This window comes from Oreochromis niloticus, linkage group LG13 (assembly GCF_001858045.2).
Source record: "Oreochromis niloticus isolate F11D_XX linkage group LG13, O_niloticus_UMD_NMBU, whole genome shotgun sequence".
Classification (NCBI taxonomy): domain Eukaryota; kingdom Metazoa; phylum Chordata; class Actinopteri; order Cichliformes; family Cichlidae; genus Oreochromis; species Oreochromis niloticus.
Window position 1 is genome coordinate 23,760,614 of NC_031978.2, and position 18,829 is coordinate 23,779,442.

The 18,829-nt window shown below is 39.3% G+C and overlaps 1 protein-coding gene across 1 annotated transcript in view; it reads right to left on the minus strand.

The window, feature by feature from the left end:
- The window catches only part of lyst (lysosomal trafficking regulator), a 51,366-nt gene extending 32,786 nt beyond the window's left edge, over positions 1-18,580 (minus strand). The window contains 6 exon segments of the mRNA XM_025897275.1: positions 1,893-2,542; positions 2,545-3,992; positions 6,947-7,037; positions 10,289-10,487; positions 17,559-17,650; positions 18,436-18,580. Coding sequence (XP_025753060.1) covers positions 1,893-2,542; positions 2,545-3,992; positions 6,947-7,037; positions 10,289-10,480 — 2,381 coding nt within the window. The 5' untranslated portion in view covers positions 10,481-10,487; positions 17,559-17,650; positions 18,436-18,580.
- Positions 18,581-18,829: the final 249 nt, after the last annotated feature.

Genomic DNA, 18,829 nt, shown 5'->3' on the forward strand with positions numbered 1-18,829 from the left:
CCTAAACAACACAAGTTAATCACCGCTTTGCAGCCAGCTAACTTTGCAGCTATATTTGGAACAAATATGTATATAGCCCAGTAGATGGAGCTGTATAGTCTAACCTAGCGAGAGTGACCATGTGCAAAGATGTGAGGTCCGACCATATGCAACTGCAAATTCAGTACCAATGAAGACTTTTTAATTTTGAGTAATGTTGGAGTAATGTTGCAGACTTCATGGGGAAATGTGGTCCTTCTATTTCATCCTTGAGAGCAGTACAGATTTAACATCATAGTAAGCCAGCCACACACCAATGTTCTGTGAGCTAAGGTTATAATAAAACAGACCAATACAACTAGATCTACAACTACATCCATCGTATACCGAACAACTGAATCTGGCACTTTTTTAAAAACCTTAAAGTTGCTGCAGAAATCATAAAAGAGAGTTTTAATTGTAAATTTTATATCCCTTCATTTGGGCTTTGATTATAAGTGAAAACTTGTTCATATAAACTTATAGATCTACATTTATAGTCTATTAATTAAACTAAAAGTCTCAACACAAGCTGAGAATTTTGATTCGTTCTTTTCTGAATCTGAAAGTAAATTGTTGTGCATTTGGTCTCAAAAAACAGCAGCAGAGTTAAACTGATTAGCTATTAGGCTATTAATGTTTTTTTCTGTTAAAACACATGGACTTTTTATCAATAAATATTTTATCAGACAAAAACTGTAAATAAGCATTCATTGTAGGAATGTAACTACACTGCAAATCCACTTTTTAGCGGTTATATATCAATCCTTTTAATGAAATATTTGGGAACACTGATCTGAATAGTTTATTGTTATGCTCTAAAGAGTTGTAAAATGTAATTCAGAGGATTGGATAAAAGAAAAAAAACAAACCCATCACAGATGTCAGTCAAACCTGCAGGGAGCAGAGAACTCTCTGAATTTTAATAAGGAAATCTATCAGCCTACTGCTGACAAAACATCTCAAAGCATCCAGCCATCTATTTTTTAACACTCCCGATCTTGCTGAGGGTCGCAAGAACATGCAACCAATCACAGCATGTGTAGAGCGGCCGCTGAGATGTAATCTAGACAGGTCACTTGGGTTAACACACAGGCACAAACCTCTGCACATCCCATTCTATGGGCGTTTCAGAGTTTACTTAACCTGTATGTCTCTGGATTGTCTCAACATCTCAGAATTCTACAGACAACTGAGAATATCCACACCAAAAACCAAAAATACAGTTTTACACAACTTCACATTTGCCAGCATTTTGATAAAAGCACATGAGCAAATATTATCTGCTTCTGCTATGTTATGCTACTGTACTCACGACACGGTTACATAAACTATCAATAATCCTCTCTCTCTCGCTGAGTTCACAAAGCAGTGGTAAATTATTGATTAGCATTAATTAGCAATGACCTGGAGTGATATATCTAATGACAAATAAATTCCAAGTAGATTAGGTATCCTACTTTGAACTGGCGGATTATATTTGCTTTAGGTTATTGTATCAAAAGGACAGGAATCCATTTCATAAGTAAGAAATTTGCAATATCTTTCAAAACAAACATCTATATCACTTGACTTTCAGAAGAAATTTATAAAAATAAATTGCTGATGCTTCTAAAAATATCCATAACCAAAGAACTTTGCTGCTTTCTTTCAGGTTAAATGGACATCTGAATCTAAAACACAGATTTAGATTCATATTTTACATATAGAAACTTACACAACCCTAAAATGCTACAGGGACTACACAACCCTAAAATGCTACAGGGACGACACCCCCCCCCCCCCACACACACACACAAACACACAAACACACACAAAAACAGGGAAAACTGAGAAATATATTTTAAACTAACTAAACCTGTGAACCAGCTCACCTTGATTTGAGAAGCGATGGTAACGTTTGTAGGTAAACAAGTAGTACCTCCACGGGCAGGCACTGCGTGTGATAGCTGCAGACCTGAGTACAGACAGTAGAAACTCCCAGTTGCTGGGCGTGGTGGGCTAGCTCTACCCCTCTCTGCAGCACAGGGTTGAAGATGTGTGTGTAGAGCTGCCACTGCACTATAGCATTGCCCCTCTGAGTTAGGTGGCACACGTGGCCAGCTATCTGCTGACTAAGCTGCCAGTCCTCACCAAACACTAGCTCCTGGTAGGCCTCCAGAGCATTCCACTTCCACAGCATATCCTCAGTGCCCCCTCCACTTGGCAGAATACCCTGGGAGCGGTAACACAGGCTGGTAGAAATAGCTGAAGGTTCCCCGTGCTGCAATGTCTCCTCCAGGCCTGGCAGCTGGCTGCTATCCAGGGTGCAGATGTTACATGAGGCCAGCTTGGCTTTTTCTGAAGGCTGTCCCCCACCAAGCTGGTCTAAGATCAGTCTCCCCAGGACACTAAGAACATGAGACTGGTAACTACGCAGCCCTGGAGCTTTGAAGGCATGGAGTAAGGGTCCTACTACTGAACGGGGGTCCATACAACAGCAGATTCCAACAGCCTGCACCCCAGCCAATACCTGCAACACAGCTGGCCCGCTGGGGACAGGCGCTGCAGGAGTCGCAGGCATTGGTGGGCACAGGCAGCCAAGCAGCAACAGCGCTCAGGATAACGTACTGCTTCACCCTCCATCTCTCCGCCGCCTTCTCCATCCTCTTCGAAGGGGTTGCGTCTAGCAGCTTGCTTGAAAGCAGACACGGGCAAACCTGATAAGTCTCTGTGATGATGCAGGAAGTGGGAATATTCACAGCGACGATGGCGCCGTCGGGCACATACAGACTGATGCAGCTGCTCTGACTTTGCCTTCTTTACAGCACTGACAATCTTGAAGACCCCTGCAATGAGGCTTCGTAGCCTCTCTGAGGCTTCACCTCCAACTTTAGAATCTCTGGCTCTGCCAAGTCCCTCCAGTCGAAGCACTGTAGTCTCAAAGAGCTCTAGGCCACGGTGCTGAACAAACTCATGGATGAGCTCTAGAGCTTGACTAAAGAAAAAAGGGTTGGGTGTGGAAGCCTGCAGGCAACCCAGCAGGACTTGCAGTACTCCTTCTAAAAGCTCTGGAAGCAGTAGCGCTCTGTGGCGATAACGAGAGAATGAGAAGTCATCCTGTACCTCCTGTAGAGTCTTCTTGGGCCGAGGAGCAAAAGGGTTACTCTGTCTGTCCAAGCAGCTCCGGATTTTGAGAGTAGCTCGCAGCAGGTCTGTTAGACTACGTCTCAGGCTGTCTGGAAGGCTGTCATTCTGACTTACATCCACAGACATCAGGTGCAAGATGGTTCGTAGTAGCATTCTCTGAACTAGTGCAATTGGCTCCTCTGTCCAGCCTCCAGCGAGCTCCTCTGGTCCTGCCCCACCTCCACCGTCTCCCCCTGGACCACAGCAATCTCCAAATTCAGTAAGGATCTCTGTGAGAGTAGGTACAACGCTGACAGCCAGGCCAGGGTTGTGGTTGATGCTCATGTCAAATTTACACACTTTCTCCAACAAGGAAAGCAACACATGACAGAGATCAAAAGGCGAGTTTTCCATTCGGTTGAATATTGATATTGCAGCTGGGTCTGTTAGGGTTTCGCTGTCAGCCATCTGGGATCCAGGGGCTCTGGGATGTGGGTATGGGGCACTCATGGTTTCTGTGGTGGTGGTGCCGGTGGACGTGAACTGCGAGGCGTCTGATCGATGATGCTGACAGCTTACCTGGATGGTGGAGCCATGTGATCTTCGGCTCCGTGCACTACCTGGGCCAGTTTTGTCTTCAGAGTTGGCTTCTGAATCTGAGGTAGAAACCTGAGACTTGCGAGCATCTTTCACAGAGTATCTCTGAGCTGTCCGCCGGGACCTCCGTGACTTCCAGGTACCGCTGCCAACACGGGATCTCTTCCCAGAGGTCTGCTCATCTGTTGCAGCCTTCAGTCCTGTTCTGAGAGGGATGGCCTTCACCTCCCGGTTCAGGAATACCTCCAGCAGGGACGGCAGGGTGAAATCTGTCAATACATAGAATACATATCTATCAGATTTGTTCTAAGTGCATGCAATCACTAAAAAAGTAAGAAAATCCCATGAAGTGAGAGTATTGGTTTTTGTTTTTTTTTTAGTATTTAGACAAGCACTTGATCCTGGTGTCTACAGATAAAGGTGACATACTTAAACAAGACCAAAAGAAACCTTTTCAACAAAAATATCAATAGATGTGAAACGCTTGTGTGGATAACGTATAGTAACCTTTCAAACTACTATGGCACCCTGTATAAGAAAAAAAAAAAAAATCTTATACAGGGTTCCCCCAACAAATTTGAATGGGATTAAAATCTTTTCCTTTATGACCAAGCCATTCAACACCACCTCATTTTTTCTTTTTGTACCGTTCCTTGGTTGATTTCTTTGAGTCCTTAGAACCACTATCCTATTAAATGGTCCTACATTGTTTAGACATTCAGACTACAATGTGAGCACTCAGACTGGGCTTTGAGTGCTCAGATTGAGTAGAAAAGTGCTATATAAGAACCAGTCCATTTACCATTTACAAATAGCTTCACATCACCATCAAGTAAGCTTTGATAGGCAAAAATAAAAGTTAAAGCCCTGCCAACAAGCTGCCAGATCCCTGAGGCGTAGCAGCAACCCCAAGGCCTACTTTTTTCACCACCATGCTTCACAGTTTGAATGAGGTTATTTTCATGAAAAGCCGTCTTTGGTCTGTGCTCTACATCCTATCATTACTGTGACCAAACAATATTCCAAAAGGTAAGCTCTTTGCCCATATGTTCACTGGCAAACTGCAGCTTTAATGTTGTTTTTGGATAGAAAAGACTTTTACTGGCCCTCCACCCATGCAAGTTAAAATTCTTCTATTGCTTTCTGATTGTAAATGCATGCACTTTGTCACAGACAGTTGAAAGAGTTACCTGCAGATCCTGGGATAAAATCTGGGAGGGTTCATTGGGCCTTTTTTTATTCATTTCTTTTTACGCATCAAGTGATCTTGATCTGAACTTGCTGGAGCCAATCATTGTTATGTGTACCTTGACTAACATACTTCAAATAAATCTTGTAAATCACCCTCCCTGACTGACTCTTAGGTATCCCCAACCTTTTTCTCTTAAAACCTGACCCCGACTGGAGTGATTATACCACAAACTCACAACACTTGTATTAATTGGTATTGCTGTACAAATACCAAAAAGGCAACATTTTTCATAGGACTACCTATAGACATACCTTAGCCAGTATACTTGTAGACGTACACTCAGCAGCTGTAAATGTCACATTTTAGTATTTGACACTTAATGTTAGACACCAGCCTGACAAATATCTTTTTTTAAATATCAAAATTATTACTTCCTAAGTGTAATGCTCAGCTGCATCTCAGCAGCCGTACCTTGTTTGCTCAAACTCTCAGTAAGCAAGAATTAATTAAAGTAAAAATGTCTAGGGTGCATGTTAGAAAGGATCGGCAGCCCTGTACTAAATGCCAGTGTCATCTGGAGGTCACAGGACTCTGTAATCACTGCTCTTCTCCTGTTCTGTGGCTGCTTGTGCTTGTAATACTAACATCATTCACAATGTCGTAAATGGTTAAAATTGATTAATCCGTTGCGAAACAAGTACAGTAGAGAGTTTGTGTTATGCAAGTACAGCCCTGAAATAAAAATAAGTAATTTAATAAGGACATTAGAGACACAATCTAAAGTCAAAACCAATTTCAGTGTCTTCACATACAGTAGTGTGCAAAACTCTTGAGCTTCCCCCTAATTTCTGTCTGTTTCCAAGGTGACAAAGTTTTGTAATTTTTTTAAAGTGGTCTTGACCAGCAGTTCTCCAGAGTTTATGAAGGTCTTTCAAACATTTTCTTTGGACATTTAACATTGGCACGATTAAAAACACAACATATGAAAGTATCTGAAAGTCCTTAAGAAATAAGAAAGGAAAAAAAACAGATGCATCTGGACCTTCAGTTGAAGACTTTTACTTTTTGCAAAAGCCTGATCAGAAATGGTCTCTGTCGAAGTATGGCTGTCAAACTGTCATCAGTATATACCGAAGAGATTGAGACAGCGGTACAACTGAATGTCTACAGCCATCCGTAAAAGACAGTGGAGGCTCTATCATGGTTGTGGGCTGTATTTCAGCCAGTGGTGTTAGGGATCTTTTCAAAATAGATTTAATTATCAATGCAAAAAACATGGTAATGGCTTCATTTTTCAGCTTGAAAATGACCCCAAACACACTCCCAGAGCAGTAAAAGCATAAGCATGGATAGAAAAACACAGTTGAAGACTATTAGTTATGGACCTCGACATTATTGAAGCAGTGTGGGATCGTCTTAACAGAGAACAGAATAAAAGGCAGCAAACATCCAAAGAAACTGGAGAATTATTCCTGAAGGCTACTTAAAGAAATTACAAAGAAGCTCAACTACAGCTGTGCAAAAGAATAAAGGTGGTCCCAACAAACACTAACTTTTAATGTTCACTTATATATGTTATTTCCACGTGTGTCTGCACATTTCCATAAATCCTTGCATTCATTTCCCCATTTTCCAATGAAAATATAAAGAAATGAACAATGGGTAAAGACTCTTGTATATTACTGATAAACCCACCAAACCTGATGCTGGAAGACTTCTTGTTAGTCTTGATGCATGCTCAATCATCCAGGTAAGTAAATCCCAGAAAGCTGATTGTGTTCATCTGAACGTCGCACTTTCAGTGGGAGAAACGTTTCGTCATTCATTCAAGTGACTTCTTCAGTCTCGTTTCTCCCATAATCAACTTTTTGGGATTGCTTGATAGTAATAATTTTTTAAGAATAATGTAAATGCTAGAACACGAAACAGAGTAACTATAACGGTTAGCTAATTTTATACTTATGAAATGGAAACATTTAAAGGGAAATTTTTAGGTACATGTTACATTACACGTCATGTGTGGGTACTGACCTGGGGCTTTTTCCTCCTGCACGGGAATCTTCCAGACCAATGGGAGTAAAGACAGCAGCAGAGTGAGCAGTTCCTCGCGACAGGTCAGCTCCTGAGAGGGCAACAAAGCACACTGAGTTTACCTAGAAAGTCTCCCTTTGCTTTTCCCTGTGGTCACACTCCAATGTCACACCAAGACACACCCACCACACTTGGTTTGCACTACTTTCAACAGTTAGAATGAATAGATTATTGCCACACACAATAATCTGCTTTGTATCTAAATGTAACAAACTTAAAAACTTCCTTCAGCTGGAAATAATGCATTTATTTTTTATATGCACTTTTATTGAATTAGTTATTTAATCTTCAATGCAAGCGCATCGAGGAGCAATGTAGCAGCTACATGACAGACTTACTTCTGAGACCTCGGGGAGCTCATGTCTATCCAGGGGATTCCTCCTCCAGGTGTTAATTAAAAATGATAAACCTACTCCTTCATGTGTGAATTAAACAGCTTCCTGATTTAGCAAAAACATACAGTATGTTTAGTTTATAACGCATGCTGACTTAGACTGCATTAAAAAAGAAAAAGACAAAGTGCAATCCATTTCATTTCCATTTTCAGGATCATTTTGAGCATTTCAAAGTATTATGTTCAGCTACTTCTTTTTACAAATATGCAGCTCCATTTATCGCAAAAGGTACATTTTGGATAGTAGATAGAAAATAAGCTGTTCTTTTCCTAACGATTCATAATAGAAGAGTATGAACACAACACCAAACAACTTTGCTGTGGAAATGCCCAAAGGAGAGTAATAATAGCATCCTTGGCAGAGGATGAAGTCCTACTCCTTCTCTGTTTCTAATTGGTGCTTCTCTTATGTTTTTTCTGGTCCAGGGGTAAGTGAACGTTATAGCCACAACTGTTCAGTCGCACCATCTTTTTCAGTTTTTTTTGTCTCAAGTGTACTTGTTATTGAAATGTGAATACAGGGTAAGAGATACGGCCAACGAGCCTATTTGCCTTGGCTCAAAATGTCGGTGCTCCAGTGCAACCTTTGATGGTTCTGTTCTTTAGAACATCTCCGATGGGTGTGTCAACTTTAACTGTTTGCAGACAGAAATGACTCACACCGACATTCAGTAATTAAATGCAGGTCATTCATCCAGCAGTATCTTCACCAGATATTCTGTTAGTATTACTCTGCAATTTTTCACAAATACTTTTATTGGGCACTTCAGTGTAGATTCACCACCTTCAATACATTTTTTTCTAGCTGTAGTATATGTAGTAAGCATTTAAAAGGTAAACTATTAAGGTGAAATCAAAGAGATGGCAACAAATCAAATCAATAGGATGTAATATGGTTGACTACAGGAATCCTGTTCTGCTAATGTAACGACTAATTACACTTCTACTGTTAAAGAGGATTTTACCGAGTAGATCTGAATCATCTAAACCGACTGAAGGTGACACAGTGTGGGAGGAGATGACAACCGAGTGGAACAAACACTACTCAAGTGTAGAGTTTAGGATTTAAAACCTGATTTGCTTGAAAAGCGCAAGTTCTTCATAATGTGTCTCTGAAGGCTTTGTTCCACCTGGGACGCTGCTGATGCACACAGCTGCACATGAATGCTTTACACTGAAGGCTTGGACAAAAATAGAAAATATACTTTAAATTAGCTAAAAGATATGAATAACATGAGGCAGTGGGGACACTGACAAACAGGTCTTTTTTTTTTTTCAAGAAACTGCTTGATATTAAAAAGACAGATTGCATTTCTTGTGGTACTTGCATCACACCAAAACTGTTTTTATATAAGACTTTTTCAATGGCAATGAAACTCTAGAGCGTTCTGAGTTTTGCTGATGTGCAGCCTGTTTAATCACTTGTGTCTCGCATGAACCTTCTATCATATACACATTTTAAAAGGTCCACTCAGCAGTTGCAACATGTCTCACAACACCATAACGTCCACAGGTCATTTTCCCCGAAATCTTTTTCTCAAACCAACTATTAAGGGGAAGCGCTCCAGCAGTCATGTGAAAGCTGCAAAAACCACTGTGGATTAAAAATAAATAAACAAATAAACAAATGAAAAATCCCCTAAACACTTTCTTCACACAAAAAAACACTCACAGACCAAATCAATATATAAAAAACACACAGTGCGCTCTAGTGTGGGCTCCAAGGTGAAGTTGAAGACTGGTACACCAGTGTGTAGGCAGAAAAAACACTGCACTCTGTCAGAGCCTGGTGCCAGTTAAGAGAGGAAACAAAAACTGTGTCTAAAAGAGGCACATCCTATTTAACACAAGTACCACAATAAAGGCTTCAACTTACCCTCATAGACAGTGGGTAGGAAACTTTGGCCTTCATTTATTTCTATGTACTAATATCGTTCAGACCACATCACAAAGAATTGCTGAGGAATTGTCCTCTATGATTTATTTTAAAAATGCACACACACATTACAAGTGTGTGTGTGTGCACGTGTGTGTGTGTGTGTGTGTGCGTGTGTTTGTGCACGCGCGCATGCATTTTTAAGTGCAACTCATCTATTCTATAAAGACTTCAATAATTTGCATATAGCAGGAGCAGAAAGACCGTCTCTTTGCAATCATTCATGTCATCAACTGCGTGTGGGCATCACCAGTTTCCTCTTATGATAAAACCATCTTGTAAGTTGTGCAAACACCAGAAACAGATGTATTGTAGGAGCCGAAATTGCCTTTGAACAAACAGAAAATGCTGGCTCTGTGGCAGTAAAAGAATTGGCTATAAAGCCTGGAAGTCCCCTAATGTGAATAAAGGTTCTAGAAGCATAGAAAAGCAGTCAATTCAATCCAACGTTATTTATATATCGACAAATCACAACAGTAGTCACCTCCAGGCACTTAAAAAAAGCATAGAGAAAGTTACTGACAACCATCAAACTCCAGGAAATTTTAAAATATACAGCATGCTCAACTAAATCCCATCTTGTTCACTCTTAAAATGTTATCGCGTCTTATCAATGCATAATGGACATTTACCTGAGGGCTTAGTGCACTGCGATCATTAAATATCTCCATTCTTTCATTTCTGTCATGTGCTTTAACTATATTTCATCTCCGTCATGCAAAGTCTATCTGCAGTTTCCCCTTGATCAAGAGATTAGATGCTGCAAAAGGCGGCAAGTGAAGAGAAATTTGAATCTGATACGCTGGTGTTGGCAAAGCTGCATAAATGATAAATGTTTTTGGGTTCTCTGTAACTACAGCACAGAAAGGTTAACTTTTTGTGGAATTAAATACATAAAGAATCTTTTTTTCTATTATCAAAGTCAGGATGGGTGCACTTGACTTCTCCTTACCTGATCGATGATCGAGTCCAGGGTACTGAGCAGCAGGAAGCCCCGTCCCCTGACCAGGTACTCGCCCAGAGCCACCATGTGACTTTCCTCCTCATCTTCCTCCCGTGCCTCTGCTCTCTGGGCTACCGCACTGCAGAGCTGATGCACATCAGTCAAGAACTCCCGTGCCAGTGTGTTACTGGCCCCACTCATGTCTGAGCTATAACAGAAGACAAACACATCAAAACACTCATAAATATTTTGGATTGTAGCATTATGAAACTGAAAAACTCTGGTTTCCTTCTTCACGAGCATTAGTGGACAAACAGTAAAATACACCTTGCTATTAGTGTGTTTGTAACTTAACTCGCTCAGTAGAACGATAGTAAATTACTCTAAAGTAAAAGAAAACACATGTAAGTGGAAAACTCTCAACTATGAAAGTGACCTAAAGAAAAACTAATGGGTTAAGAGTTCAGTCCTTAGTATCAAATAAAACAATTACACTGCAATGGCACATGAGGAAGCACGTGAATATCTGATTTTAGCAAATACAGATATACCACAGCGCTCACTTACCTCTAAAAAAAGAAAAAAAACATTCCAAAAACAAACACAAATAATCCTTTTGCCATAATATGTTGAGATGGCTGTGTAGCTTTGTAGTATTAATTATCATAATTGTAAGATCAACTAAAAAGCTTCAGACATGGAGCGTTTTTTTTTTTTCCAGATGAACAAGCTCCAACTAATGAGACAAAACAAAGATGTAATCACATTAGTTCAGCCTTTGTTTTGTAAAACCGCATTCTCTTTACAATCCACTGGTGACGTCAGATCTACGACATAAAACCATGCGATGAATGAAAAACCGCCAAACCCAACCTCCCTGAGACAGCCAGACTATACAAGGCATTGTAAAAACGAGCAAAACAAATCAACGCTCCAATTACGCTCATTACGATCAAACATAAAATTGTTGATTCGTACTGATAACAAATCAAACAGGAAACTGCGCTTATTCTACTAAGAAAGCCATTTAGAGCGGCTCCAGGCTTGTATGTGCATGACTGCCGCAACCACGTGCACCATAAGCTGTGAGCCACACACCTCCTTCAATCACCATTTCAGAACAATTCCTGTAACACAGCACAACGTGAATTCAAGACATGATTAATTCCATCAGACAGAACCAATAACTCAGTGTTCACACTTGGATGTTTACATTTCACCTCTAATCCAAACCTGCTTACAATACGATAATCTACACACAGGAGGGCTTGGTTAATAAAATCTTCAACATGTACTTAATTTAAAAGAACAAAAAAAACACCCATTTCTGACACAAACCTTTGCAACATGCACAGTCCTTCTTATCTTACCAAATGTTACTGGGCCAAATAGTTTCCTTCCAGTCATCTTTTGTGTGCTCCAAGCTTGACTGCAGCTCTGCTGGCTGTATCTGCATACCATCTCACATGACTACTGACTGAATTTTCTGTTCTGCAGCACAAATTCCATTAAATTGGAATTTCAAATGGAAGCTTTCCAGATTCGCAGTAGATCAGCGTATCACATGAAAGCATGTGATGTCACATGGCGATGGGAGTGGCCCTCTGAGTGTACTGATCAGCCTCCAGTGCCCCGTACTAGACCTCAACCATCATTCATAGTAACTGCCTTTGTATCCTCCACTACAACAGCTGAGAGGTTTTCTTTAATGCACACAGAGCCTTGCAGAGGATACGCAGAGAAGGTGCCATAAGGGAAACTTTACCAAAAAAAAAAAGAAGATATTTCTCAAACTTTTTGCTGCTTTCATCTTTACAAATTAACCTTGCACGGTGATGAATTTGAAATGCAAATTTTAATTAATTTTTCCCCCAACTATTTCTAATTATACTTTTCCAATCAGTAAACACCATTTCCGTAACATATTAAATATAAAAACCATGTTTATTTTTTAATTTATTGCAAGTTCAATATTGGCTCTAATTAAGGCCATAAGGTTTACACAATGAATAAATATTAAAAAACAAAAAAACAGCACTGTCGGAAAGAGGAGTGGGCTGCAGATATTCACTGCCGGCAAGACTCAGAAAAAGATAAGGTCACAAGAAGAAAGTAGATGAAGTGAATTGGCTAAAGAAAAGAGAAAAGAGGGCGGCACATTTTAGAAAATCCAGCTGCAACACCTGGTTTTGTGAGCCAGGTCTAAAATTGTGCCTTTGTATAGATCTGCCTCTCCTTACAGAAGCTTTCTAACTGTCTCTGAGGACAGTTAACCTTTCCCAAAAAGCCTTCGCTACCATTTTGACTCTGAATATTTGAGGTTGCCCACATTGAGCTGCTTTTATTTTCCCTTCATTTCCTTTCATTTTCAAACGCTTTCAAAAACTCGTAAACACGTTGTGATTTCAACCTTAAATTCTAGAGATGTTCAGGACTTTTTCCAGTAGTCTGATGTAATAAAGCAAACTGTGCTTCACTAATCGGTGGCACCACAACCTGGAAGCATTTATATCTCATAACTGGCTGCATGAATTTGCATGTAATTTGGCTTGCATAATGCAGTTGCAACGAATCTAAATTCTTATAAATCTCAAATTGAACCTTCGGTACATGAGTAAATATATCAGCTCATTGATTAAATTTGCTGAATTTGCCAAAAATTGCTTCACAGTTACCTAATTCAAGCCACTCAATTTGACAAACAACTTTTGGATCTCACATTTTTCAAACACGTCTTACTGTAATTAGTAGTGTGTGCACAGCATTTTTCATTTCCCTGAATATTTGATCAAAGTTCAAAGCACTGAATAATTTTTAAAAGAAGCAGATAAATTTGTGTACAGTGTTTCAGAATACTACACCACCACCCAGTGTAAGGTTTACGCCACAGTTACCCTAAATTAACAGTACAGTACTGGCAAAACAGTACTGACAATATCATTTTGTTATGTTTCTGGTGGTGGTGACTTCACCAGTATGCGCAAGCACTTGATTCAAAATTACATTTGTAATGCTAAAGTATTACTATTACTTACTGTTTTTAATCCATGAATTTTCAAATTGACTGTTTGAAAAAAAAAAAACAAACACTGTAATTCGGGATGTTTGATTAAGACACCAAATTACATCTCTGAACAGAAAATGTTCTTTTAGTGGCTGAATTTTATGCTTGATTAATTTCTGAGAAATCCAGTGTGCCGACTCAAATTTGCATATAAAAATTTGGTTTATTATTTGCCTAATAAACAATGTAAATTTGAAGCTTTAAACAAGTGTTTGTCAGGTTGCTAAAATATTTGTCTTTTTTTATGACAGTTGGTCTAACAAATTCTTGAAAAATCTGCATGCACCATTTTTTTCCAATGTTATTAGAGATCAAGAAATGCTAATAGCTCAAAATCATCACTATGATCAATGTGACAGCCCTGCAAATATACCATCAGTTTACAGCCACCGTGTTTAAGAGAGTTTAGTGACAGCTCAGCCTGTGTTTTTGTGAAATTTAGAAAACTTTAGTACAGGTTTGTAAATTAATAGAAAGTACCCTACAGTTTTGTTTTTTGTTTTTGTTTTTCAAAGTTCTTTGTCATCAATATCTGATCTAATTCACCTGCTTTGTCCTGCTACCACAAGACCTTAATTAGAAATTCAGTACTTCGAAACGATTTCCATGAAAGATTCCCACTGCAGATGTCAAGTTTTGGGTTTATCCCCAGGCCAAAAACTGTGACGTTCTTCACTCAAACCCAGTTATCGTTACAGTGGATGCTTTGTTCAGCTTTGTCATTTGAGTCATGCATTGGATAATATTCAAATACAGCTCCCCTCATCTATGAGTAAAAACGCCAGTGTCATTGAAAGGATTCCTGTGTGGCGTGCACTGTTAACAGACTGTCAGCACCGTTTATCTCCTGCATCTGTAGTTCTGGTTCTACTACAATCAATATGAGATTAGATAATTAATGCAAATTTAATGCAAAAAAAAAAAAAAAGGTAATGAATTTAAATCTGTCAATTAAGACTTAAGTGAGTTTTCATGGCTGCTTGTAAACAACAACAATCGGGACAGTGGACTCCGGGCTTATACGTTTGACACAGATTTACACAGAAATCAACAGAAGTCAGTACATCCAGAGTAGTATTACACACTTCATTACTCTATTGTGCAGTTTTCTGGATTTTTAATGGGACATTCAATCCTCTTCGGTGAGGAGGGTCTAAGCATTGCACAGATTTTTGAACAGATGCCCCGCTATCTTTAAGGGACTGTTTTTTTTGTGAGGGTTGTTTTGCGTCATCGTTCTCGTTTGTATTCTCCATAGGCATTCTACTGGATCAGGTAAGGTAGTAAGGTCTTCCTTTTTTATCTTGTTTAGAAACTCTGTGATTTTATCATTGTTATCATTGTGTTCCCTTCTCACAAGTGCTCGGAAGAATGGGAGTCACCTTGTCATCCAGCACCACAGGCATTCGTGGTGTCGTCTCAACAGCACTTAATGATGCAACTGCATTCCCACCTGTGTGCTTTACTAACAGGAGTATGCTAGCCTGTCTAAAACATGCTGGACTCCTTCTGACTGAACAAATATTTTTTGGTAATAGTACTGAAGCGTTTCCTGAAATTCAACCTGATTCAGTTTAACGTGGAAAAAAAAAAAAGAGGAGCAGCACATTTTAATCAGAGTACAGCATGAAGTCAGTTAATCTTCTGGGATATTGATCTGGTCAGTTCAGTAGTAGACAAGGTTGTTAATCAGTTTCTTCTTTGGTGTTAATCAAATTTACAGCAGGTGCACTAGAGGAGCAACAATGAGACAAGGCCCAAAACAGGAATGGTTTTACACGTGGAGGACACTGACATTTTTCCCTCCTCATCTTTTCTGACTGTTTTTTCACTAGTTTTGCATTTGGCTACGGTCAGAGTCACTACTGGTAGCACAAGGAGATACATGGACCCTAAAGAAGGTTGCACAGGTAGTTCAACTCCTCCTGGATGGCACATTTATATGTGCCATTGCTAGAAGGTTTCCTGTCTCAACAGCATGGAGGAGATTCCAGGAAACAGGCAGTTAGTCAAGGAGAGCTGGAAATGGCTGTAAAAGGTCCTTAACCAATCAGCAGGACCAATATCTGCTCTTTTGTTCAAAGAAGAGCAGGATGAGCACTGCCAGAGCTACAGAATGACTTCATGAGGGCCTGATGTCCTCTAGAGGGCTCTGTGCTCACTGCCTGTCACCATGGAGCAGATTAGCATTTGTCATAGGAAATCAGAATTGGCAGGTCCACCACTGGAGCCCTGTGCTTTTCATAGATGAGAACAGGTTTACCCTTAGCAGATGTGACAGATGTGAAAGGGTCAGGAGAAGCCGTGGAGAGCGTTATGCTACCTGTTAATCTGCACGACCAGTTTGGTGGTTACCCAGTCCATATCAGTATAGATATCCAGCATGATTTCTTTTTGAGATCTGATGTGTTTTCAAAGAGCTCCTTTAATTTTTTTGAGCAGGGTATACGCATAGAAATCAAGGAACTACAATGCACTCTCTTTAGTAAATTAGTTTTAATAGAAGTTAAGATGCTTTTATTGACCTAAAGGAGCACCTATATATCTTAGGTTAACCATGCAGCTGGAATAAAGCCATTTAAAAAAATTTATTATAACAGATTGCCTCAGATCTCTTTAATTTTTAATCAAATTTTTAATCTTGGTCTACAAGTTCTTTTATTTCATTTAGTAAAATTTACAATTTTGTACCAAAGAGCAAATAAGGATTTATTTTTTTCACTTCTTGGCCATTATCAGTACAGACTGACACTGTAATCTTAGGACTGTCTGAGTCACAGAAATCCAGACCATCACCGATACTCCCGTGACATCTCTTTTTCACTTTTAGACCGTGGACATTGTCACTGTGATTGGAGGATTAGCGGTACTACGGTCACTAATCTTCCTGTATCATTTCAGAACTTTGTATAAGTCTTACAGTCGAATTTTTCAATTCCTCTCTCAGTTCTAGTTTTGCAACAAAAAAAAAGAAACAACACTTCTACTCACGTTTGTTTAAACAATTTCAAGTAAAAGGAGTTTATTTCAAAATGCAGTCCAAGTATTTTCCTTTTATATTTTTTTGTTTTTTAACTATAACTATATGTATACTGGACGTTGCCTCTTCAAATAAACATGCTTTTTTTAAGGTTTGGCACAACTCTTTGCTCACATGTAAGCATGTAGGCAGTAAAGGTATTACTTTACTCTGTGATCATGTTCCTCTAACAATATTACTTATAAAAGTGTAAGCATCTGCCGGTTTAAAATAAACCACAGTAACATCACACAATTGCAAATCTACAACCTAGTCCAATGTAAGAAGCAGTGTAGCAAGAGGTCTTGTTTCTAACATCTGTTAGCCAACTGCTTCATTTTCACATAAAAAAGCTCTGTTAATTAAGCAAATTAGTGTTCAGTAAGTGATCTCACAGAGCAAAACATCAAAACGCCTCAAGCTCGTCTTTACACAAGGACATTATTTTAGGTATTTTAACAATGATTTTTCAGCTGAAGGAACATGTGGATTGCAAATGCTAATGCATCCACTTAATTCTAGGCAGACTGCGTGTGTGTGTGTGTGTGTGAGAGACCGACTTACTCACACTCAACAGAATACAAACAAGAGGTACTCGAGGTTCCTAAAGTCCCACAATTTTCCTCATCAGTATGTAAATCTATGCAGTAAGGTACTCCAAACGCTAATGCACCATGATTACATAATTCCTCAAACCTCTACTATAGAGGCAGGACATAAAAGGATATAAACAAATGTGTCATTTCTGCCATTCTTTTGCCAAAACAGAGAAAAAGAGGACTAAAATAACTGCAGTTCCTGCATGTTTGCAGGCACTGCATCCAATCTATAACACACTGGTTCCATTGTATTATTGTAGGGCCTTTACGTTAAAATATAAAGCGCCTTGTGGTGACCGCTGTTGTGATTGGGCGCTATATTAATAAAACTGAACTGAATTGAATATATACATTAAGTTGCATGTGGCCTTGTTTATTTTCTTAAACTTGATTGTTTGATTTTGACAACATAGTTTGAGACACAACTATAGTTATTGTGTTATTAGCCTACAATAATGCTAATAAATATGTCTTTATGATTCCACTGTTGCACCAGATTTTCAAAAGCTCATTTCATGCATAGGTTTTATCCTGGCAAAGTGACACAAATGTCTTATAATGAGGTGTTAAGACACTGACAGAGTGATGAGACCTTACCAGAATTTCAGTGCATCTTTGCTGCTGTGTTTGCAGTGGTGCTGCACGTAGTGGAAGAGACAAAGGAAATTCTCCAGGCTCTGAAGGCTGACCTGATAACACACAGAGACACACAAATGAGACACAAGAGTAGCAACATAAATCAAACCCAGGTTATTATGTACATGTGCTAAAACAAAGAGGACCTGAAAGCATTTTCTTTTAAAGTGACAGCTACTGTAACATTTTTAGGTTTTACAATCATTCGAAATGGTAGCAGAGTCCATTCAATAGTGATGTAAAAGCCTCTAATGTCATTATGTGAGCGTATTGCTCCAATATAGATTTTTCAGGTCAGATAAAGTGCTGGGAGCCAGTATATTTTCTCTCTCCTCTCTAACCTCCTACTATAAAAGCACTGGAATGAAAAAGCATTGATTTAAAACACACTCAAAGAGAAAAATAAGTTACCAAAATTACAAGTCCTGTAGATATAATATTTTTAATGCCATTTTGATGGAAATAACCACTTTTTTTTAAGCATCTTTCTAATATTCTAATATAATCTTTGCCCCAACTCCATAAACTTATTAGCAAAGTGAAGCATTAACACTTTGAACAAAAAGCCTGCCCTACTGGAGAGCACTATGAAAGTTCACGATTAACAATATTAGCAATAAAAGTAGTAACCTTAATAGTACTGAGGCATCTATCAGTGTGGGGAAACAAAGACCATATAATGATGAAATCTGTTTTGTCACAGTGCAGCGGTCAGAGCCTGACCGCCAAGCACAAATCTGTCATTAGAGCTGGAAGGCAACAGGAACTTTCTTACCGGTAAGACACGTAATCTGACCACTTTTAACTGCATTACTTTTCCAGGGTAGTGTGTTAATACCTTGCCGACAGACGGGTGAGCCACTAAGCCAGCGTACTGCTGTCTCCTATGCCACACAGGAGCTAGCTTTACGCCTCCGCTAATCTGATACCGCTGACTGGATTCATTCGGGCAACACTGATCCCTGACTGATGCAGCTGCCCCAAGTGTCTAGGTCACAAAGCCAAAGAACAGACACCACATATTACATTACACAACAAGATCTACAAGCTTAGGGTGATCCCTACACTGCTTTTTGGAAGGTATGGTTATTAAATGAATCCCCACAACTGGTCCATTAAAAATAGTATAAAGCCACATTTAAATCCTCTAAATAAAGATAATTCACATGCATGGAATATATTGATTCAAGTAAATTTTTTAAAGTACACGTTAATATACCCTGTGGAGGTCT